General features: G+C 46.4%; 8 protein-coding genes across 8 annotated transcripts; 4 read left to right on the top strand and 4 right to left on the bottom strand.

Annotated features, from left to right (window-relative positions):
• Nucleotides 1-125: 125 nt before the first annotated feature.
• V1513DRAFT_437542 (uncharacterized protein) lies at nt 126-1,833 on the bottom strand. The gene is made up of 5 exons (XM_066896937.1): nt 1,156-1,833; nt 937-1,095; nt 616-882; nt 525-559; nt 126-460 (listed from the first exon to the last, which is right to left on the bottom strand). The coding sequence occupies exons 1-5, from the start codon at nt 1,397-1,399 to the stop codon at nt 341-343; spliced, it is 825 nt and encodes a 274-aa protein (XP_066755944.1). The 5' UTR covers nt 1,400-1,833; the 3' UTR covers nt 126-340.
• On the top strand, nt 1,541-3,705 carry V1513DRAFT_394573 (tRNA A64-2'-O-ribosylphosphate transferase). The gene is made up of 5 exons (XM_066895341.1): nt 1,541-2,050; nt 2,135-2,285; nt 2,349-2,550; nt 2,597-2,827; nt 2,887-3,705. Exons 1-5 carry the CDS (start codon nt 1,885-1,887, stop codon nt 3,568-3,570), a joined length of 1,434 nt encoding a protein of 477 aa, XP_066755943.1. The 5' UTR covers nt 1,541-1,884; the 3' UTR covers nt 3,571-3,705.
• Nucleotides 3,675-4,759, bottom strand: V1513DRAFT_437532 (uncharacterized protein). Its single transcript, XM_066896936.1, has 4 exons — nt 4,621-4,759; nt 4,371-4,501; nt 4,232-4,271; nt 3,675-4,113 (listed from the first exon to the last, which is right to left on the bottom strand). Exons 1-4 carry the CDS (start codon nt 4,636-4,638, stop codon nt 4,048-4,050), a joined length of 255 nt encoding a protein of 84 aa, XP_066755942.1. The 5' UTR covers nt 4,639-4,759; the 3' UTR covers nt 3,675-4,047.
• A 2,401-nt stretch (nt 4,760-7,160) lies between these two features.
• On the top strand, nt 7,161-10,374 carry V1513DRAFT_171693 (STE like transcription factor-domain-containing protein). Its single transcript, XM_066894270.1, has 3 exons — nt 7,161-7,656; nt 7,705-7,804; nt 7,864-10,374. Exons 1-3 carry the CDS (start codon nt 7,500-7,502, stop codon nt 10,163-10,165), a joined length of 2,559 nt encoding a protein of 852 aa, XP_066755941.1. The 5' UTR covers nt 7,161-7,499; the 3' UTR covers nt 10,166-10,374.
• On the bottom strand, nt 10,206-11,533 carry V1513DRAFT_437520 (transcriptional regulator TACO1-like protein). Its single transcript, XM_066896935.1, has 3 exons — nt 11,468-11,533; nt 11,038-11,328; nt 10,206-10,969 (listed from the first exon to the last, which is right to left on the bottom strand). Exons 2-3 carry the CDS (start codon nt 11,288-11,290, stop codon nt 10,287-10,289), a joined length of 936 nt encoding a protein of 311 aa, XP_066755940.1. The 5' UTR covers nt 11,291-11,328; nt 11,468-11,533; the 3' UTR covers nt 10,206-10,286.
• Nucleotides 11,534-13,666: 2,133 nt separating this feature from the next.
• On the top strand, nt 13,667-14,982 carry V1513DRAFT_437510 (NUDIX hydrolase domain-like protein). Its single transcript, XM_066896934.1, has 8 exons — nt 13,667-13,875; nt 13,936-13,962; nt 14,011-14,047; nt 14,100-14,156; nt 14,214-14,296; nt 14,359-14,494; nt 14,571-14,684; nt 14,759-14,982. Exons 1-8 carry the CDS (start codon nt 13,834-13,836, stop codon nt 14,875-14,877), a joined length of 615 nt encoding a protein of 204 aa, XP_066755939.1. The 5' UTR covers nt 13,667-13,833; the 3' UTR covers nt 14,878-14,982.
• A 78-nt stretch (nt 14,983-15,060) lies between these two features.
• Nucleotides 15,061-16,771, top strand: V1513DRAFT_437507 (6-phosphogluconate dehydrogenase). Its single transcript, XM_066896933.1, has 3 exons — nt 15,061-15,435; nt 15,492-15,572; nt 15,626-16,771. Exons 1-3 carry the CDS (start codon nt 15,228-15,230, stop codon nt 16,546-16,548), a joined length of 1,212 nt encoding a protein of 403 aa, XP_066755938.1. The 5' UTR covers nt 15,061-15,227; the 3' UTR covers nt 16,549-16,771.
• A 165-nt stretch (nt 16,772-16,936) lies between these two features.
• V1513DRAFT_423044 (ubiquitin-conjugating enzyme/RWD-like protein) lies at nt 16,937-18,023 on the bottom strand (the record flags this gene model as incomplete). The annotated part of the gene is made up of 7 exons (XM_066896012.1): nt 16,937-17,049; nt 17,114-17,181; nt 17,232-17,338; nt 17,396-17,413; nt 17,489-17,655; nt 17,792-17,906; nt 18,021-18,023. 7 exons carry the CDS (start codon nt 18,021-18,023, stop codon nt 16,937-16,939), a joined length of 591 nt encoding a protein of 196 aa, XP_066755937.1.
• Between the last annotated feature and the right edge of the window lie 227 nt (nt 18,024-18,250).

Below are 18,250 nucleotides of genomic sequence, written 5' to 3'. Positions count from 1 at the left end.
TGTGTATTCTATAACTTCGTGGATTGCTATAAGCTGCTCACTCGATCAATATGCTGTATAGAGCCAGTTTTTCCTGTTCGTGCGGATATTATCTACTGCAGTTACAGAGGACGTACGTAAGGGTTGCAATCAAACTTATTTCGCAAGTGTATACCAAAGAGCAATATAGTGATATCAGCAATGCATTCAAAGAAATATCCCAAACGAGATATTAACATAATAGCTCACATATGGACGATAAAACAACAATAACTACAATCCGACCATCAAAATTTCCCATCACCAGACAAAACTCCAACTATAATGCACCTAACAAATTGTAACTGACGACAGCAAGTCATTACACCCGGAAGACCTTCAGCTTCCGCTTGATGAGCTGTCTGCATATAGGACACAATTTGTGAGTATGAGCTAGAGGTCTATTGTTTGGAGGTAACGGGGCTATTTCGTCAGCACACCACTGCGAGATTGTTAGATATACGCTTAGGTGAAAAAACATACAAGTCATTATGAAACAAACATACCTCGCAAACTGCTAAATGGGCACATGGAAGAAACACTATTTCAGACCTGCGTTAAACCCTGAACCAAGCTTATCTTATAGGGAGACCTTACCGGTATCAGCGACCTGGGAAAAGCAAACTTTGCATTCGATATTGACAGTCAATTGGTCTGAGGGTAATGGCTCAGGTCCTTTCTTTCTCTCAACTGTCGCAACTGGTTCTTTATCCTCGGGAGCAGACAAAGGCGAGTTCGACTGGCCTTGCTCCGCACCAGAATCCGGCTGATCGCCATTCTGGTCGCGTTCTTGTTGGAGCCGACGCTGATTCTGCCGCCAGGCAATCGCTCGTTGGAACATGGACGTAACCGGTGATACGTAGTCTTCGTAATCAGCTTGGTGTTCAAGTTTAAAATTATGCGGAGATGAGAACGTACCTTCGCTTGATATTTCTTGCAATGTGCCAAAAGCATTACGTCCTAGCTGCCGCCGCCGTTGTTGCCGAGTATTGTTTGACTGTGCATCTTGTTGCCCTGCTCCTACGTTTGTCTGTGCAACTCCAGTTTGTGCTACTCCGGATCTGGTCTCCCAGTACTCTTCAGTTACAGGGTGAGCAATTCCATCTCTGTCAACAACTCATTCGAGGACAGGCTTACCTTTGCAGGGACCACAGTACATTCCCCACCGTGTACCCTCATTCACAGTTCCACGACCGTCAATGTAGATATCGTATCGCGCAGTCGTACTCAGCGGTCGCTTATCCAGACATGAGCAACACTGTTCGGTCGAAGTTAACGCGCAACGCGACTCAGCGTGTTCGCACGTCTTCGGAGTCTCGTAAACAGGAAAATGCCGTCGCCGGTGTGGCGACGGTGACGATGAGGTTGCAGCAGTAGCCATTGGGTGTATTAGGACAAGGCGCTCTGTGCAGTCCAATTGTCTTCAAGTATCGCGTCCAAGATACCAGTGATCTTTCGCCAGTTGAGTACTGGAAACGCCAAATTCCAGATTTTCAGCCGGACTCGGACAAGTTCCTGATCGAACCCAACAAGCGGTGAGGGTCCGATGGCGAGTTCGACCGGCGATGGTGAGTGGGAGATTCAATCAGTTAGGCGATCTGTGGACAGTTCATGGCTTTGCCGAAGCCAAGCCGACAAAGTTTCAAGCGGAGATCGTAAAACTCCCAACCAGACATCCTTCTCGGCTATCTACGCAGAATCAATATTATAGTTGGCTAGTGAAGTATCTTGCCCCGTGACTATTGACGAAAACGTCGTAGTTGATATCTTACTTCCAAGGAACGCTCACAGCGAACAAGGATTGATGAGCGGAAATGAACCGGTAATATTCAGGACGTATCATATAAATAGTGGCCAGCATCAATTATGAACTACGCTGCGGACCCCGCGATTAGTGACGCGAATTTGTTCAGCGCAGTGTCAAAGAGTCTCCGTAAAGATTCCAGAAGTATACATAACCGTCTATGTTCCATTGCCCACGATTCTGAATTTGTGATTGACGTCTCTGAAACTTTCGGATTACCACTAGTCGGTATGTGTTTGTCTAGTGTGTGAAGAGCTATGAAATGTCGTCGAAGAGGATTGAAGGTTCTGGTGAGGCTAATGATTGTTGTAGCCAACGAGAGATGCGGACGGTGGTATATCCCGCCAGAACGTATCGCCGAGTCAGTATATTTTAAGAGCACCGATGGGCATACCGGGCAATGGGGGTTTAGTCTACGGAGACTAAATCTCCATATTATAGACTTGGTGGCCAGAAGCGGAGGGTTAGCAACTTTGGCAATTTTGTACTGCTTGCTACATTGACGACATACTTATTCGTTTAACAGGATCGTGATTGTCGATTCCACACGACGGGGAAAACGGATGCCCGATGCATTATCGAAGACAATCCCGATCTGGTGCGCTGTTTTGAACAATGCTGTGTTTGGTGTGGGGAAGCTGTATACCTCGCCTACGGCAGTTTCTGCGTCGGAACATGCTCAAATCGAAGCTCAGGTTGGTACATGGACGCAACAGTTCCTGGTACGTGTGTGGTTTGTAATATGTTTGATTAGCGTAGCTAACGGGAAAGTAGAGATGCGGAATAGATATTGCGAATATTTGTGCGCAGCTTGATAAACCACTGCGCCCAATATGGGTAACCCCCGATGTATCACTGATTCTCCGGCCCGAACCGCCGACGTTTGACGATTTTCACGCGATAGTGTTATGCACGGCGTCCAGAACAGTCCAGGACGGCGCGGAGAGGCGGCAAAGCTACACATACGTTCAAGGTGCTGCAGATGATCAAGAGGCATGGGCTTCCGTACGCTTGACTTTGATAGATTTGATTCCACGGCGGATCGCTACTGATACGCTATGTAGGGTATTACGCCGAATTTATTCTGGATTAATAAGGAATTACTACTGAAGTCCTCTGACTACGAGGTGGAGGAGATTGTCCGTAACGGCCAACTGAAAGGAGATCAATCAGATCTCGAGTCTCGAGGGACCGGTAACAATACACAACTGCTCGATGTCACTGCTATAGCAGACACCGGAATATATATTGGCAAGAAGAAACAATCGGCAATTAATCACTACGACGACATCACTGATTTCAATACCATCATCGACCTTTCAACGTCGCCGACTGCACTACCAGATACCCAAACAAGTAATAAGGAAATCCTTCAAATTCCGACTCCAGATGGCAAGAAAGGATCAAAACAATTCCGCGCAGATTTGCCGAGAATAATTGCATTCTTCGAGCGTACGTGTCTGTCCAATAAGACATCATCGGAATCCATTTCATCTGGAATTGCCTTACTAATCCTTTGCGACACGGGCAGCGATTTCTCGGTTGGCGCCGCGCTATCGATACTCTCGCTTTACTACAACGAAGAAGGTCATATTGACGAGAACAAGAAGGAGCGGATCAAAAATCGAATCGATAAAGACCTGGTTAGACGACGGCTGACGTTGATTGTGTTGCAAAGGAAAGTGAATCCTAGTCGTGCAACATTACTCGCGGTAAATTCAGTGCTGATGGGGTGGAATAATAACTGATTTGAGCATGATAGAGAATGCAATGGTGTACATTTATATTTTACGGGGCTTGAGTTATTTCAATATAACGCGCGATCGCACTGTCACACAGCATTCATCCTTGATCGCTCACAATAAACAACATTTTATTGACGTCTATCAACATAAATCTGCCATGTCTAAAATAAAAAAAATAGAAACCCAAAAATCCCCATATATGACATAAAAACAAAAACTAAACATAAAGATACTCCCAAAAAGAACACCGGCAAAATACTCAATCCAACGCGACACCACACTTTCAGCATTATGATCGCCTTTTTGCTATAATTTTTCTGTCCACGATTGTGTGGGACGGCGGACAGCCAGTAAACTAAATCTTGCCATCCGATTGCACGGTTCCGAATTAACAACACCTACGTAACCACAGACAGACGAGAGATTAAGAGTTTAAGTTCGGTTGCTTGAATTCGTGGAGTCGCATTAAGTATACGACATTTATAGCTCGATTGGCGCGTTTGTCCTGTGCATGACGATCTGGCAACCGCAGAAGGCGAGGAAGACCTATTTCGAATATATATTAGCATCGTTATACTCAACGGAAAAGAAGAGTATAGGTTGCGGAGATATAAGAAGCTTTTTATATTCCAGATCCAAAAACGTTAAAAAATTCCTAACGTACCGCGTAGATGAGAGCACCACCGAACAAGTTCGCCGCAACACTAAATGCATCAATTTCGTTAGGCGCTCAGTTCTTTATTCAATCTTCATTCAAGACATCGCCATCTCCGTGCTTTTATTAACTAGCAAGGGTCACTCACGGCTGGCCAGCAGGGGGATCCATGGTGCTGCCGAGGAAGGCCTCAGAACCGGACAAGAAGAAGCCGGCAATAGCGCAGAGAATGATGATACCAAAGACTGATAGGACGGTGCAGCACCAGGCGTATCCGAGCTATAAAGGACACAATCATGTTAGTTCGTTGGTATGCCCGATGGAAGTCGTTGGCGGCACGCAATCATATTGATACAGTGCAGTAAAACAAGCCGACCTAGGAAGATATAGATACGTACAGAAACAACGGGCCTCATGATGTCTCGATGTGCGATTAAGTGGTGGTGAGAATAGTGATGAGTCGAGTTGATGTCGATAGAAGTACAGTCAAGTGATAGTACGGACAATGATTTTCTCGGCAGCCTTTAAGTCAACTGAGGTTGGCGGCTGGTTTGGTTGATGTTGGGATGACCGAAGGAGCGTGATTGTTACTGCCGTACACGCAACGGCATGTGCAAAATATGCTTCGTAGGGACCTAAGTGTCAGTGCACACTAGCCATATCCGCGACAAACTTTGCCACTTACAATAATAATGCCTCGGTGTCGAGATAGGCGGTAAGGAGCACCATCATCTACGGTCAAGTAGCTCTTCTCCAATGTCCTTGATTTAAAATCGTCATGCTCATAACATACAATTATGTTGACGACAAGCAGAAGTGGTTTTTTGGGTTAGGTTTTGATATTGCGCGGAAGTGCATAAGCCATTGCATTCGAACAAGGCGGTGCACATGGCGATAAGAGTTGTGGCGCAGTGCAGTTGCCTGAGTGTGGTTTAGGGATTGTTCAGGTTAAAACTGGCTCAATCGTAAAATTGATAGCAAATCTTATTGAGCATATTTTTTCGGAGACGTGTATTGTTTTCTGACCAATTCGGTCTCAAAAGATCCAAATTAGAGAGGACATAGTAGTTGGCGTGAATGGTCATTATATTAGCATCATGTACTGAGTGGACACAATTTATTCTAAATTTCCAAGCGTATTAATACAGTCTAAGCATTGGTATGCGCAATCAGCAAGTAATATCGATGCTGCTAATTGTAAGGACTATTATTTACAGTCGTGAGGAGTATTTGCGAGGGAGGCAATTACTACTTTTAAGTTGTCAATTCTGGTTGCGGAATAATGTATAGATACATCATGTCAGCAATATTACTTGTCATCAACAATCCATAAACTGCTTGGCCGTATATGCCAGAACAAACGACAGTGGAAAGGCACGATTGTGTTGCATGTCTTTGGATGTAGCATATTGGATTGCTTGACAGTTAGGCTCTGTGGCTGTTTATTGTATTTGCAATAGAATAGTAACAACATTGGTTAGAGGTTGACAATAATATTTTAAACTGGATCCAGAACCTGGTGGAGTGCGTTGTGTATTCTCAGTTGCGTTGCTTTTTTGATCAGCTGCAGCTAGGTTTGCTTGTCAGGCGATAATCATTCATGCGCGCAGTACTGGTTGCGTGCCTTCCTTAGGCGAGTAATCACAAGGGTCCCTGGCCTACCCACAAGGCTCGTCGCGAGCAAGAAGATGGACTTTAGCAGATGGCGGCATCAGCGTATATGATTTTCAGCTACTGGCCATAGTGGAGCAAGAAAGCAAGCAAGCAAACAAGCAGTGTTAAAATAAATAAAGATGGTGGAGTGGCCAAGCTTCAATCAGTTGTTAATATGCGGCACTCTGAATACAAAAAAGTAAGGCCGCGTAACCTTTGGCAACAGGGGCTAGGGTTGAGCTGCGCTAAACCTTCTTTAGGAAAGTGACAGCACAAGCCTTTCATACGCTAGCCATATTGGGTTAGACTTAGTTACTTCAGATTGTCGCTGACAGGTTTACGCAAACGATCTGCGTTTTGAAGCTGCAACAATTTCTTGTAGCCCATTATTATATCAAATAGTGTTATAATTATTGATCGACTTGACATTGGGGCTGTGGCCCACGACAATTATTTGGAACTGGAGGATCGCCGTCAGTCAGTTACGGGTCCACCACCAGGGGAAGGGTAATTCTGCGGTACCTGCAGCGCTAGTCAGGAACAACTTTTTTTTATTTTTGCAGCGTGCCTTCCAACTATCACTTGAAAAGCTTGCCTCAAGAGTCCCGCGACGCAGCACCCCCCTCCTCCATTCTAAAAAGAATATCAAGCTTCCGTCTCTTTCCATACCTCCTCCACTACGCTCTGCTACTCTTCACATCTCAAATAACATTACGACTGTGCTTGCCTTGTACTTTATTTCCCATTTTACTTCTGTTGTGGACCCCTGTCGCGTCGCGCCTATTCTATTTTTGTCCATCCCAGTATCCAGCAGCCACTACGATCAGTAGCGCGTCCCGCCCAGGTTGAACCACGATCGAATTCATTTATTCAGCGAAGTCGACGTCGGCACATATATTTTCGTTGTCAGCAGATAGTCTGCACAGACTCCCTCGAGGTATGCACAATTTGACCAGGTAAACTCTCAGAATTGTTTTCTACAGGTGAACGCGAGTACTAATAACAGTTCGCCCATTAGCATACATTGACATTCTTGACGACAACTACGCTCGCAAGTTCGCGGTAGATGCTACGTCGTTGTGCATGATACCCGGAGCAAATCTCATTCTACCTCGTTTCGTTTGTTATTTCATCGACCACTACTTGACTCCAATCGATCTTCGCTAAACCTACCTTTTGAAAAACGACTGCGAAGGATCTCTCTATTTCTAGTATGGGCTCTAATAGTGCGCTATGTCAGCACGTGGATTTTCGTACTAATTGCTATGTAGGAGTAGACAAGGAAGAGCCTCATTTCGGCAGCCGCAAACCAGAGCAGGTACGTGTCCTGCTCAGAAGCAATTCCATCCCATCCAATCCAGCTCAGTTATTTCTACCCCGCCAAACCTTGTCGCAACGCCCCAAAGCCCCCCGAAAGACAGATTTCTAGAATTGTTCTCCCAGTGGGCCACGGTACCTAATCGCCCCCGGCGCCTGCCCTGCATTTCTCCGGTTGGCTCTCAATCTCATTACAGTCTCGTGGTCATTTTGCACTCATTTTTCTCTTCCTTGGATCTGAGACAGCTGCTGCTAGCCGCATCTCCAAAGCCGATCCCACAGCCTTATATAAATCCCATCCTTCAAAATGCTGGCTACTAATCAACTTGCCGTTCCTAATCTGGCTGCTGCTGCAGCTACCGCAACTGCTCCCGATACACGGCCAGAAACTTTCATGATGTCTGCTGAAGCACAAGAACTACTTTCCCCAGAGACGATAAATGCGCTCAAGGAGGTTGACAGGTGTAAGTGGCGAATCGAGTAATGCACACACGGTGACTAACTAGCTATAGTAAAAATCTTTCTGGCCAGTGCTCCGGCACAAATGGTACCAAAGGAGATGTTTAATCGGTTTCAGCTGCCTACTCAAGAATTCGTGACATGCGTCTTATGGTGCGTCCTTTTGCCGCTTTGAAATTTTTTTTTTTGCCTCAGCTAACTGAGCCTGTTAGGAATGGTGTTTTCTACATCACGGGAACAGACATTGTTCGATGTCTTACATTCAGATTTCAAGCGTTTGGAAGGCCGGTAAAGAATCCCAAGAAATTTGAAGAAGGCATTTTCTCCGACCTCCGCAACCTCAAGCCAGGCAATGATGACGCTCTTCTGGAAGAACCGAAATCACCATTTCTTGAACTTTTATACAAGAACAATTGCATTCGCACGCAGAAGAAGCAGAAAGTTTTTAACTGGTTTTCTGTCCCGCACGACAGATTATTTCTCGATGCGCTGGAGCGCGATTTGAAGCGTGAGAGCTTAAAGCAAGAGACTACGACTGAGGCCGTGTCCGAGCCTGCTCTTTCATTCCAATTTGATCCGAACCAGACGCTATTTGAGCAGCTTATGAAAGCTCTACAGCAGTCAGCTTCCTCAGCCATAATTGCAGAGCGAATGTTGGACTCTTACAACGCTGGTCCTGCAGCTGCATCATGGGACATGGGTCCACCGCCACTGCCAGCTCCTGCGGCGATGTCTGCGACAGTTACGGTCATTCCTTCTGATGTGATTGCGCGGAGTATAACAAATTCGCCCACAGATACCCCTGATCGTAGCCAGGAATTTAAGCAAGAGCTGGGTAGTGTTTCGATAGACGGACAATTCGTGGCTCCAGATTATTCTGGTGTCTACTCGGTTGACGGCACCATGCCGATCCCACACGGAGCTCGTCTCAACAAACATTTTATAGCCGATGAAGCTTCCTCTCCAGCGCCATCCTTTGAATCGTCGGTGCTTGATGACCCATTCGATCCGCGGGCTAGCATACCGTTTGAGCCGATGACCCCAGATACTCAACACTCTGTGCTCTCGTACAAAGATCCACATTATATCGACCCGTCGTATTTCTCCTCACAGAACGATCTTGATGGCCAGCATGACTTCTACATTAGCAACCACAATCGACACTCGTTGCACAGAACCGGCCACATGCAGTATTCCCCCCAGCCATCATATAGCGGTCCAAATACAGCCCTTGGCGGTCGAAATATGGTGAACCCGCTCTATCCCGTTAATCTTCTCAGTGGATCGCCTGTTTACAAGCAGCGACGGCGGCGATCAGCAACTAATCCATTTCTATCCAGCATGAACAGCAATCCCTATCCGTCTCAGCGTCGTGTTGTGTCATCTGCTTCCGTCGCTGGGACAAGAGTCAATAGTCCAGCTCCATCAATGATGTCTACGATGTCGGAGCCGACGATGATGCCGATGCATCATCACATGCACGCGTCTGCGACCTTGCCGCATCGTCACCGTCAACATCGTAGGCATTTTCAGCAGCCGGAAGACGACTACGACAATGAAAGCGAGTATCTAGTTGATGATTACTCCCAATATCTCGATTACGATTCTTCAAACGATTTGTTATCGCAGCAGTACGTCGTTCAACAGCACCCTTCACAGCAACTTCCGTATCCCGGATACCCGGCCAATGATCTCATGCAGGCTCCAAACATGACCGCTGGTGGTCCGGTGAAAAACAAAAAGTCTCGACCAGAGTTACGAGACCCGTATCCAGTGAGTTCAGTCAACGGGGCAAACAACAGCAGTGGCCGGAAAACGCACACGTGTCCGATCACTTCTTGCGGGAGGATGTTTACGCGCCTCGAACACTTGAAACGGCATGTGCGAACGCATACGAAAGAGCGGCCGTATACGTGCAAAATCTGCGGAAAGGGGTTCTCGCGATCGGATAATCTCGCACAACATAGACGAACGCACGACAAGATGACGGTGCTCAGCGAAGATCAAGTTGCCACCGCTGCTGCAGCTGCGGCGCGCCAGGCTCGACAACAGCAACAGCAGCAGCAGGACGCATATTATCGGCAGGACAGTGTCGAATTTGAGCAGGATGTTGGGCGGGAGCTGTATAGGGAGCAGATACACGGCGCACAGTTGCGACGTAGCGTTGAGGATGAAGATGATGAGGAGGAGCTAGAACATGTTAGACGGATGCCGCATCATCGTCGCCATCATTCACAGCATCATACTTCACGAGCGACGACTCCTGCCTCGAGATACCAGCAACAGCCGCAGCCGCAAGTTCAGTTCTCTCAGCAGGCGTACTATTCGGATGTCGGGTCACAGAGTCCATCGATCATTGATGTCGAAGATGATGAGGAGCAGGAGATCGATGACGAAGATCATGACGGGTCGGAGTATATGCGGTACCACCATTACAACGACAGCTCAAGCAGTCTGTATCAGAAACAACAAGCCGGTTATAGAGGTATAGATGCGAATGAGTTAGAGTATTAGACGCTGTTAATGCATATTTGGGTTATATTTGGAGTTTTAGGCTTATTTTGTGACTTATGTCGAGTGTATTTGGCTGTATTCTATCAATCTACCTGCAAATAAACTTAATTGTATGACCAAATTACTTGGCATTGGTGTAGACATCCTGAACATCGTCAATCTCATTCAGGGATTCCACCACTTTTCTCATCGTCTCACCCTGAGAGTCTGTTAACTCAACTGTAGACTCGTTCTTTGGCACATACTCTATTCCCATCTCCTTAATATCGTACCCATACGAGTCCTTCATTTCTTGTGCAACCTTCGCCGTATCAACTGGATCCACTAGTATCTGATAAACCGGTAACTCAGCCTCTAACCCCTCGGCCTCCTCATCCGGCTCCAACTTCTCAATATCCTCGGCGCCAGCTTCAATTGCATGTTCAAAAATCTCATCAAAATCAATCACGCTCGGCGTCCCCTCACTTCCTTCCGGTACTGTGCGCTTGATAATCCTAATGACCCCTTTCCTATCGAAAAAAAAGAGGGCAGGTCCCAATTGACACGCCTGTTTCGTCAAACAGGTCCGGACGGACGTCACCGTGCGCGCCTTATTATCCGTCAGCGCTTCGATAACGATCGCGGACGCGCCAGGCCCGATCGCTTCGTACGTCACGTTTTCGAGGACCACCTTGCCGTCGCTGCTCCCGATACCCGCAGCCCGCCGTAACGCTGACTCGATCGTCTTTTTGGTGACAGAGGCCCGCTTGGCAGCTTCGAGCGCGTTATAGAGACGCGCGTTGCTGTCTGGATCTGTTCCGCCGACTGATGCGTATTAGCATTTTAACTAGAAGCCCAAGGATGTGGTGTTAGAAAGAGAACAAAAAACGCACTTTTGGCAGCGGCCACGATTGCCCGCGAATGCTTCATCGCCATCATGTTTTTCACGGCGTCATTTGCAAATTTGGTGTGCTTAATTGTAGACCACTTGTTATGACCACTTTCCGCACGCAGGGAATTCGAGAATAACCGGCGGGGCGAGGTGCCTTGTGGGTAGTGCTCTAATAGGCGACTACATCGTAGTATATGAGATGGTCCGGCGTCGTAAGCTTGTAGACGGAAGTGACGGAGGATTGACCATGACATTGGATACTATATCATTACCATTTAGCTGAATATGCTGTCTAACACGGAAAAAAGTTGTGTTAGCGTCCCAGTTCGTACAGAAAACCAGAGATATATTATGATCCCACTCGAACCCGGACCAATCGCACTCACTCTCACTCTTGGTACAATTACAATTGAATGACAAGTCACACATACCAAACTTGAAACTATGGTCTTGAAGTACAGCCAATTGAGCGGTAGGATTATTCTTAGCTTCAAGTAATGTTAGATGGAGATGCTGCTTTTTCGATATCAATTACCCGGCTCAATATTTGCACTCCAGTTTGGCAGTTCTACTTAAAACTCCAAATACCAAATACGGACAGCAAAGGATTTGTCTCCACACGCTATATTAGTTGCAAATATTCTGCAGGCGAGCAATATATCGGTGGTTGAAGTCAGAGGTGACACACCGTTGTCATACGAAAGTTCCGGAAATATTACGTGTGCGCTACATGACTGGCAAAGGCTCATCCCGTAGTAGCTCAGTCACATAGTCTCATCCAGAAATGTATTAGACAGCAAGAATTCACCCTGCCACAGGTTTTGATGTCAAAATATTATCAAACAGGCGAATGGAACCAATCGCTCGGTATGCATCCAAATAGCTTACGCACTGGACATGCAATTGGTATTAAATGGCAGCATGAGTCCACAGTTGGCGGGCAAAGCAACCTTTCCGCTAGAGTCCGAAGTGATATTCTATAGAGAGCGCGAGACATATTTCAAACCTCAAAGCGTCCGCCTCCGATCCCAGTAATCCAAGCCGCATCCTGCAGTCAGATCAGAGGTCTGACCGTAAATAGTTCCGCCTCCTAATATATTCAACATTGGCACCAAACAGATATTCATGAATTTGGCAGTATAAGTATGTAAGGTTCCATCCAGGTATCTGGCAGACAAGCAATGTGGTATTGGAAAAGTCACACAATCCAACCTCGTAGGACCCATAATTCTTCCAGGGATTCAATTGGAAGCAAACCATGAAGTTTTATAGCTGCAGCACAAGCCGATATTAATCCGGTACACTGTAGCAGCTCAAATACAGAAAGTGATGAGAATCTAAAGTGTATATAGCCGGCAGAGCAATGCAAAATAAGTTAGCAGAAACAGAGCAGATGGTATATGAATAGTCTTCAATTAAGCAATGGCACATATTGCGGGACCACGGCACACTTTAGACTGAATTCAACGCGAAATCGCAGCTGCAAAGCGGGAAGGCAAGTAGACTGCAAACTCAGAGATATCCCAATTGGGTACAGGAACGACAGACAGAATGAATCAAAATTTAATAGCACACAACACCGCAGACCAACAGCAACAGCACGAGCTGGTATCGTGAATGGTATCTAGCAAACGGAACACAGCATGGAATTGAATCGCATGGGCAACAATCAATGTGCACCTCCCCAGGATATACCAATGATAGCCATCCGCAGCGCGGGTAAGACAGCCAATGGAACCGGTGCGTATATAAGAGAAGGTATCCGAAGTCAGGGACTTTGTGCAACAGAGGCTGAACTATGCTATGGTCTTTCAATCCTAAAAACAACAGTAAGTAGAACATACTCACCCTATATAACAGCTGGCAATAAATATGAATTACTTCAGCAGAGTGTGGTGTGCCCCGGGCAGGCTTCAAACTATTGCGAAGAAAACACAAACTTGTGGTGCGCGAGGATATGAAGCAACTTTTGTGCAGATATATCTGATGGGAGGGATCGCTGACCGGATTATGTGTGAATGTGTTGAACAAGAGTGTTTAAATATAGACGGGAAGGAGAGCGAGACGAGCGGGAAGCAGTATTTGTTTGTGGACGGACCCTGCCAGGCCGTTTCGCAATGCTTCCCATATCGTTGTTTACACTGACGAGTAAGTGCTACTTACTATGCCCAATTACTTTAAAGGGTCCACGATTTTGTACGGCGATAAGTTAATTCCATCTGTCTATTGTGATTGGAGTATTCGGATCAACTGGCTTTAGTGCTAGCAGATTGACTATGATGACAGTCGCGTTGTTTAATTAGTAGTCCTTATACTAATGCAATATGATAACCGTTATTGTTCGCACAATCATTGTAGATTCAATGAAGGTAGATCACTTCAATGGACACTAGAACTGCACATTAAGCCACGTTATCGCCAGCAATTGGTGTATCGAATAAAGTTGTCCAAGGCGAGTATATCGCGTGCGGCTCGGCAGATAGAGTGCAGGGCACATTCGTTGTCAGTACCAAATCAAACACTTCGTACTAGTAATCTATTCCTTCTTATTTTTGGGTTGGAACGTACGGCCACTCCGCACTCTCGAGCCATGCAGCCTCGGTTGTGCTGCAGCCCACTATCCAAACTCGCAATTGATCCTCAACCAACATAATCCAAATCGTATAATTCCTACGATTATAGAGGAGCGTATTTTCTTATTTCGTCATCGGAGATTTGATACGAATCACACGGCGTATTGGAATACGAAGTATAAGAATATCAGCATCGATCATTCACCAACAACCGCAGTAACACAATGGACTTGTCAAAGGCTAAAGTCGAGGAAGTCAAGGATTTGGTGCGTTGCTATACGTGTATCGCACTTGAACGAGATGCCGGTAACTGACCAGATCACCAGAAATCTGAGGATGCAAAATGGGTCAAGGCATGACACAGCCTCGCAGACTTCATTATCGATGCTAACACTTCACAGATTCAGAAGGTCTTTTACAAAGATCCCAATGGAAAGTGTGAGTTATGTATGCCATGTATTATATTATTTGTACATTAACGATGGTGTAGCTCGAGATTGGGAATTCGCCTCGCGACAAACAAGAGTAGAAGGCAGCGATGTCGACGGTATGCCTTATATTTTCGGCAATACAACTAAACGGCTACGGTGTTAACGTCTATCAGGTGTCGGCATTCTGGCTATCTTGGAGAAACCTAGCGGTCCCGAAATTCTACTGCAGCGACAATTTCGACCACCAGTCAATGGTGTATGTCTCGATGCAATTGATCTTGATTTAAATTGAAAGAGAAATTAATACTGCTGCAATAGGTTGTCATTGAGTTTCCTGCAGGATTACTAGACAAAGACGAGACTCCAGAGGAATGCGCCGAGCGAGAATTGCTGGAGGAAACTGGATACATTGGCAAGGCGTTTCACAGCAGCCCGATTATGTTCTGCGACCCAGGTGCGCATTGCTGTTCAACTTTATATATATTGTGACGCAGACTGAGAATTAGTTTGGCTAATTGATGCGTAACCAGGCTTTTGCAACACGAACTTGAAATTAGTCCAGGTCTCTATTGACTTGACTGATCCCCGGAATATCAACCCCTACCAGCAATTAGAAGACGGCGAGTTCATCGAGAATTTTACAGGTGTGTGGTATTATCCTTATAATTCTTTTCTAGTTCTAGTGAAAACAGGCGATATGCTGACTGAGATGATATAGTCCCATTAAAGGCGTTCCCCGAGAAAATGGACGAGTTTGCCAGTCAAGGGTATATTCTTGACGCACGCGTACAGAATATAGCTGCCGGTATTATTGTGGCGAGAAAGTATTCCTTGTGACAAACCATTTAAAGAATATTGAATAGAGAGCACATATTTTGCCTATGTATTTTTCCGCGTGGGTCAGCAAAACATTAGAATATCAAGCCCTCGACGATATAAAAATTTGTGCTCTATCCCAGATGCCCTTAAAAAAACATAGGTTGGACCGCAAACTTTAATGGCCGATATCGGCTGCTTTTACTTTGTGAGTCAGGAAAAGTTACTTCGGGAGCCCGCCCTGAGCGCCCCTCGAAGATTTTTTTCTTCGAAGCGCGAACGCCATCGCGGAGTCAAACACATTCTGCATCTCTCGACACTCTCCGCTTTCTGTAAATTTTCGATCAATTTATATCTGAGTTCTTGACAAAATGGCGCCCCGAACATTTTCCCGCTCGCTCCGATCCGTCGCAAAGTCGACTGTCGCCCCCGCCGTTCAGCGGAGGTCGCTCACGGTCGCTGCCCGCATGGCCAGACCTACATTGACTGCTTCCTCCCGTGCCGCCGCTGGTGCGCAGCAGAGTCGTGGATACAAGCTCATTGATTTCGATGGCAAGGGTACCGTTGAGAAGGTTCACGGTATGAGTGTTCGCGGATTGCTTTTGATATGACATTTATCTGACTGACCAGTTTAGAGCGCAGCGAGTGGCCCGCTGAGAAGCTTTTGAGCTACTTCAAGGACCAGACATTTGCTCTTATCGGCTACGGTTCCCAGGGTACGTCTTTTTCTCTAAATCTTCTGCGTTCATAATGATGCTAATTACATCAGGTTACGGCCAGGGACTTAACCTTCGTGACAACGGTCTCAACGTCATCATCGGTGTCCGAAAAGACGGCGCCTCATGGAAGGCGGCCCAGGAAGACGGCTGGGTTCCCGGCGAGACACTTTTTGATGTCGAAGAGGCCATCAACAAAGGCGACATCATCATGAACCTTCTATCTGATGCCGCGCAGTCGGAGACGTGGCCCCGCCTCAAGCCATTGATCACGAAGGGTAAGACACTCTATTTCTCCCACGGTTTCTCCGTCGTTTTCAAGGAAAGGACCAAGGTGGAGGTTCCAGAGGACGTCGACGTCATTCTTGTTGCACCAAAAGGATCCGGACGTACGGTTCGCTCGCTCTTCAAGGAAGGCCGTGGTATTAATTCGTCCTTCGCCGTCTGGCAGGATGTGACTGGCAAAGCCCACGAGAAGGCTACTGCCATTGGTGTCGCCATCGGCTCGGGATACCTGTACGAGACCACCTTCGAGAAGGAAGTTTACTCCGATCTCTATGGTGAGCGTGGTTGCTTGATGGGCGGTATCCACGGCATGTTCCTCGCACAGTACGAAGTTCTCCGCGAGCGTGGCCATTCCGCTTCCGAAGCTTTCAACGAGACTGTCGAGGAGGCTACTCAGTCTTTGTACCCCTTGATCGGTAAGTATGGCATGGACTACATGTACGACGCTTGTTCCACCACTGCCCGCCGCGGTGCGCTCGACTGGAGCCCCAAGTTCAAGGCTGTCTTGAAGCCTTTGTTCAACGACCTTTATGATTCCGTCAAGAACGGCACCGAGACCCAGCGATCACTCGACTTCAACTCCCAGTCTGATTATCGTGCCAAGTTCGAGGAGGAGTTGCAACAGATTAGAGATCTTGAGATCTGGAAGGCCGGCAAGGAGGTCCGAAAGCTCAGACCCGAGAACCAGTAAATTATCTTAACTGGTCTTGTCAGTAGTAGTGGCGTGGTAAAAGTGCCCTTTTTTTGCTTCCAGATATGAAAAACAGGATAAAGAGCGGCTTTGAGGATTGATGATCGCTTTATAATGTACCGTGTCTTAGATTACATTTGGTCAGACAATATATATGTGTCTCTCTCTGATTGAAAGCGTGCAGAAACGAAATCCGAATCTTAATGCAGATACATATACGTACATAAAACAACGCACCCATGAGAATTAAACACGCACTCCCTCATATCGAACATACTGTATTAAATTATATAAATAAACAAGAGTGACACAAACGCCAGTTACTACATTAGACACTAAAGATTCATTACATACGATTACTCTTCATCTACCCCGCATAGTGACAGACTCAAGCATTGACAACCTTTTCAAATTTCTCGTGTCCGACGTATCCTCCGTTCATTGAGTTTCGCACGTTTCTCCGGAAATTCTCGCGATTGTGCTGGAGATCGCTGGCGGCTTCTATTTCACGGGAATTAGAAAATGTTAAGGATGACAACGAAATGGAATGTGTAAGGCCACGTACCTTTGTTGAGTGGATCAGCTGCGTTTGGTTCCAAGAATAAATACTGCAAACCGACCAAGACTGCGTTCCTACATAATTTAAAGTGTTAATTGCCCTCGCGCACCATACTCAAACGCACATGCACATAGCATCATAGAGCACATACAGGTTCAACACCGGCTTCCAATCTTCTCGGAGAATGTTTAAACAAACGTTTCCCTCAAGATCAATATTCGGGTGATAAATCTGCCCGACACGTATTAGTATCTATCACCACGAACAATCCGTCAATCCGTCACGTACTTTCTGCGTGCACTTGACCTATATCATAATCGTCAGCAAGTCAATCCACTGCATCCAATCATCAAAACTGCACGACTAACAAATCGAACGCACCTTGGGCGGCTCATGCGGAAAACTGTTATTAATCGTAAATGAGAAATTGAATTTCCCTCCCTGATACATGCCCTCGTCAGGCTCAATAGTGACATTAAAATGCAACAAGTCGTCTGGGTTCGGAAAATGTGTCTTCATTGTAGACGGTAGCGATAATTCAGTTAAATCTACAGCAATTCACCGTAGCTACTCTCACAATGAGAGCAGCAGTGAATATGCATGTCAGCCTTCTGTTTAATCCATATTCGTCACCACCCCCTCTCACGTTATATCTTACTAATATTAACTAGACCGGATACGCACCTTTCTGAACGCGAATCTGTGCCGCAGTGACTTTCTTCTTCACACTTCCATCGCCGCTCGCTGCTGCTTCTTTCTGCTGTTGCTGTTGCTGCTGTTTCATACTCCATATTTTCAACTAGACATCCACAATATTAATATGCCATTCATAGCCCGTATTCAAAACGGAAAAAGACGGCAGCTAAGGGTGGTGCTCATGATGACCACCCGTGGACCGTGTTTCCGTACATACCATTTTGAATAACGTCAAACTGATAAATCTATGAGCAATTTGACAATATTCCCGGCCCGACTAAAATGCCGCTGACAATAATAGGAGAGCAAGCAAAAGTTGTGGTTGCAATAACCTGATGAGGGACTAGGAAGTATACATGATTCACGGGCGAAATCGCGACGGCGACAGCTTTAGCGCGTGTGCCACCCGGCGGCTCGCTCAAGCGAATTCGATTCCGCCCATGGATA

This window comes from Lipomyces chichibuensis (genome assembly GCF_038497645.1).
Source record: "Lipomyces chichibuensis strain CBS 12929 unplaced genomic scaffold V1513scaffold_3, whole genome shotgun sequence".
In the NCBI taxonomy this organism is placed as follows: Eukaryota; Fungi; Ascomycota; class Lipomycetes; order Lipomycetales; family Lipomycetaceae; genus Lipomyces; species Lipomyces chichibuensis.
Note: the sequence above shows the minus strand (reverse complement) of the source record. Positions and strands in the feature narration are given on the sequence as shown.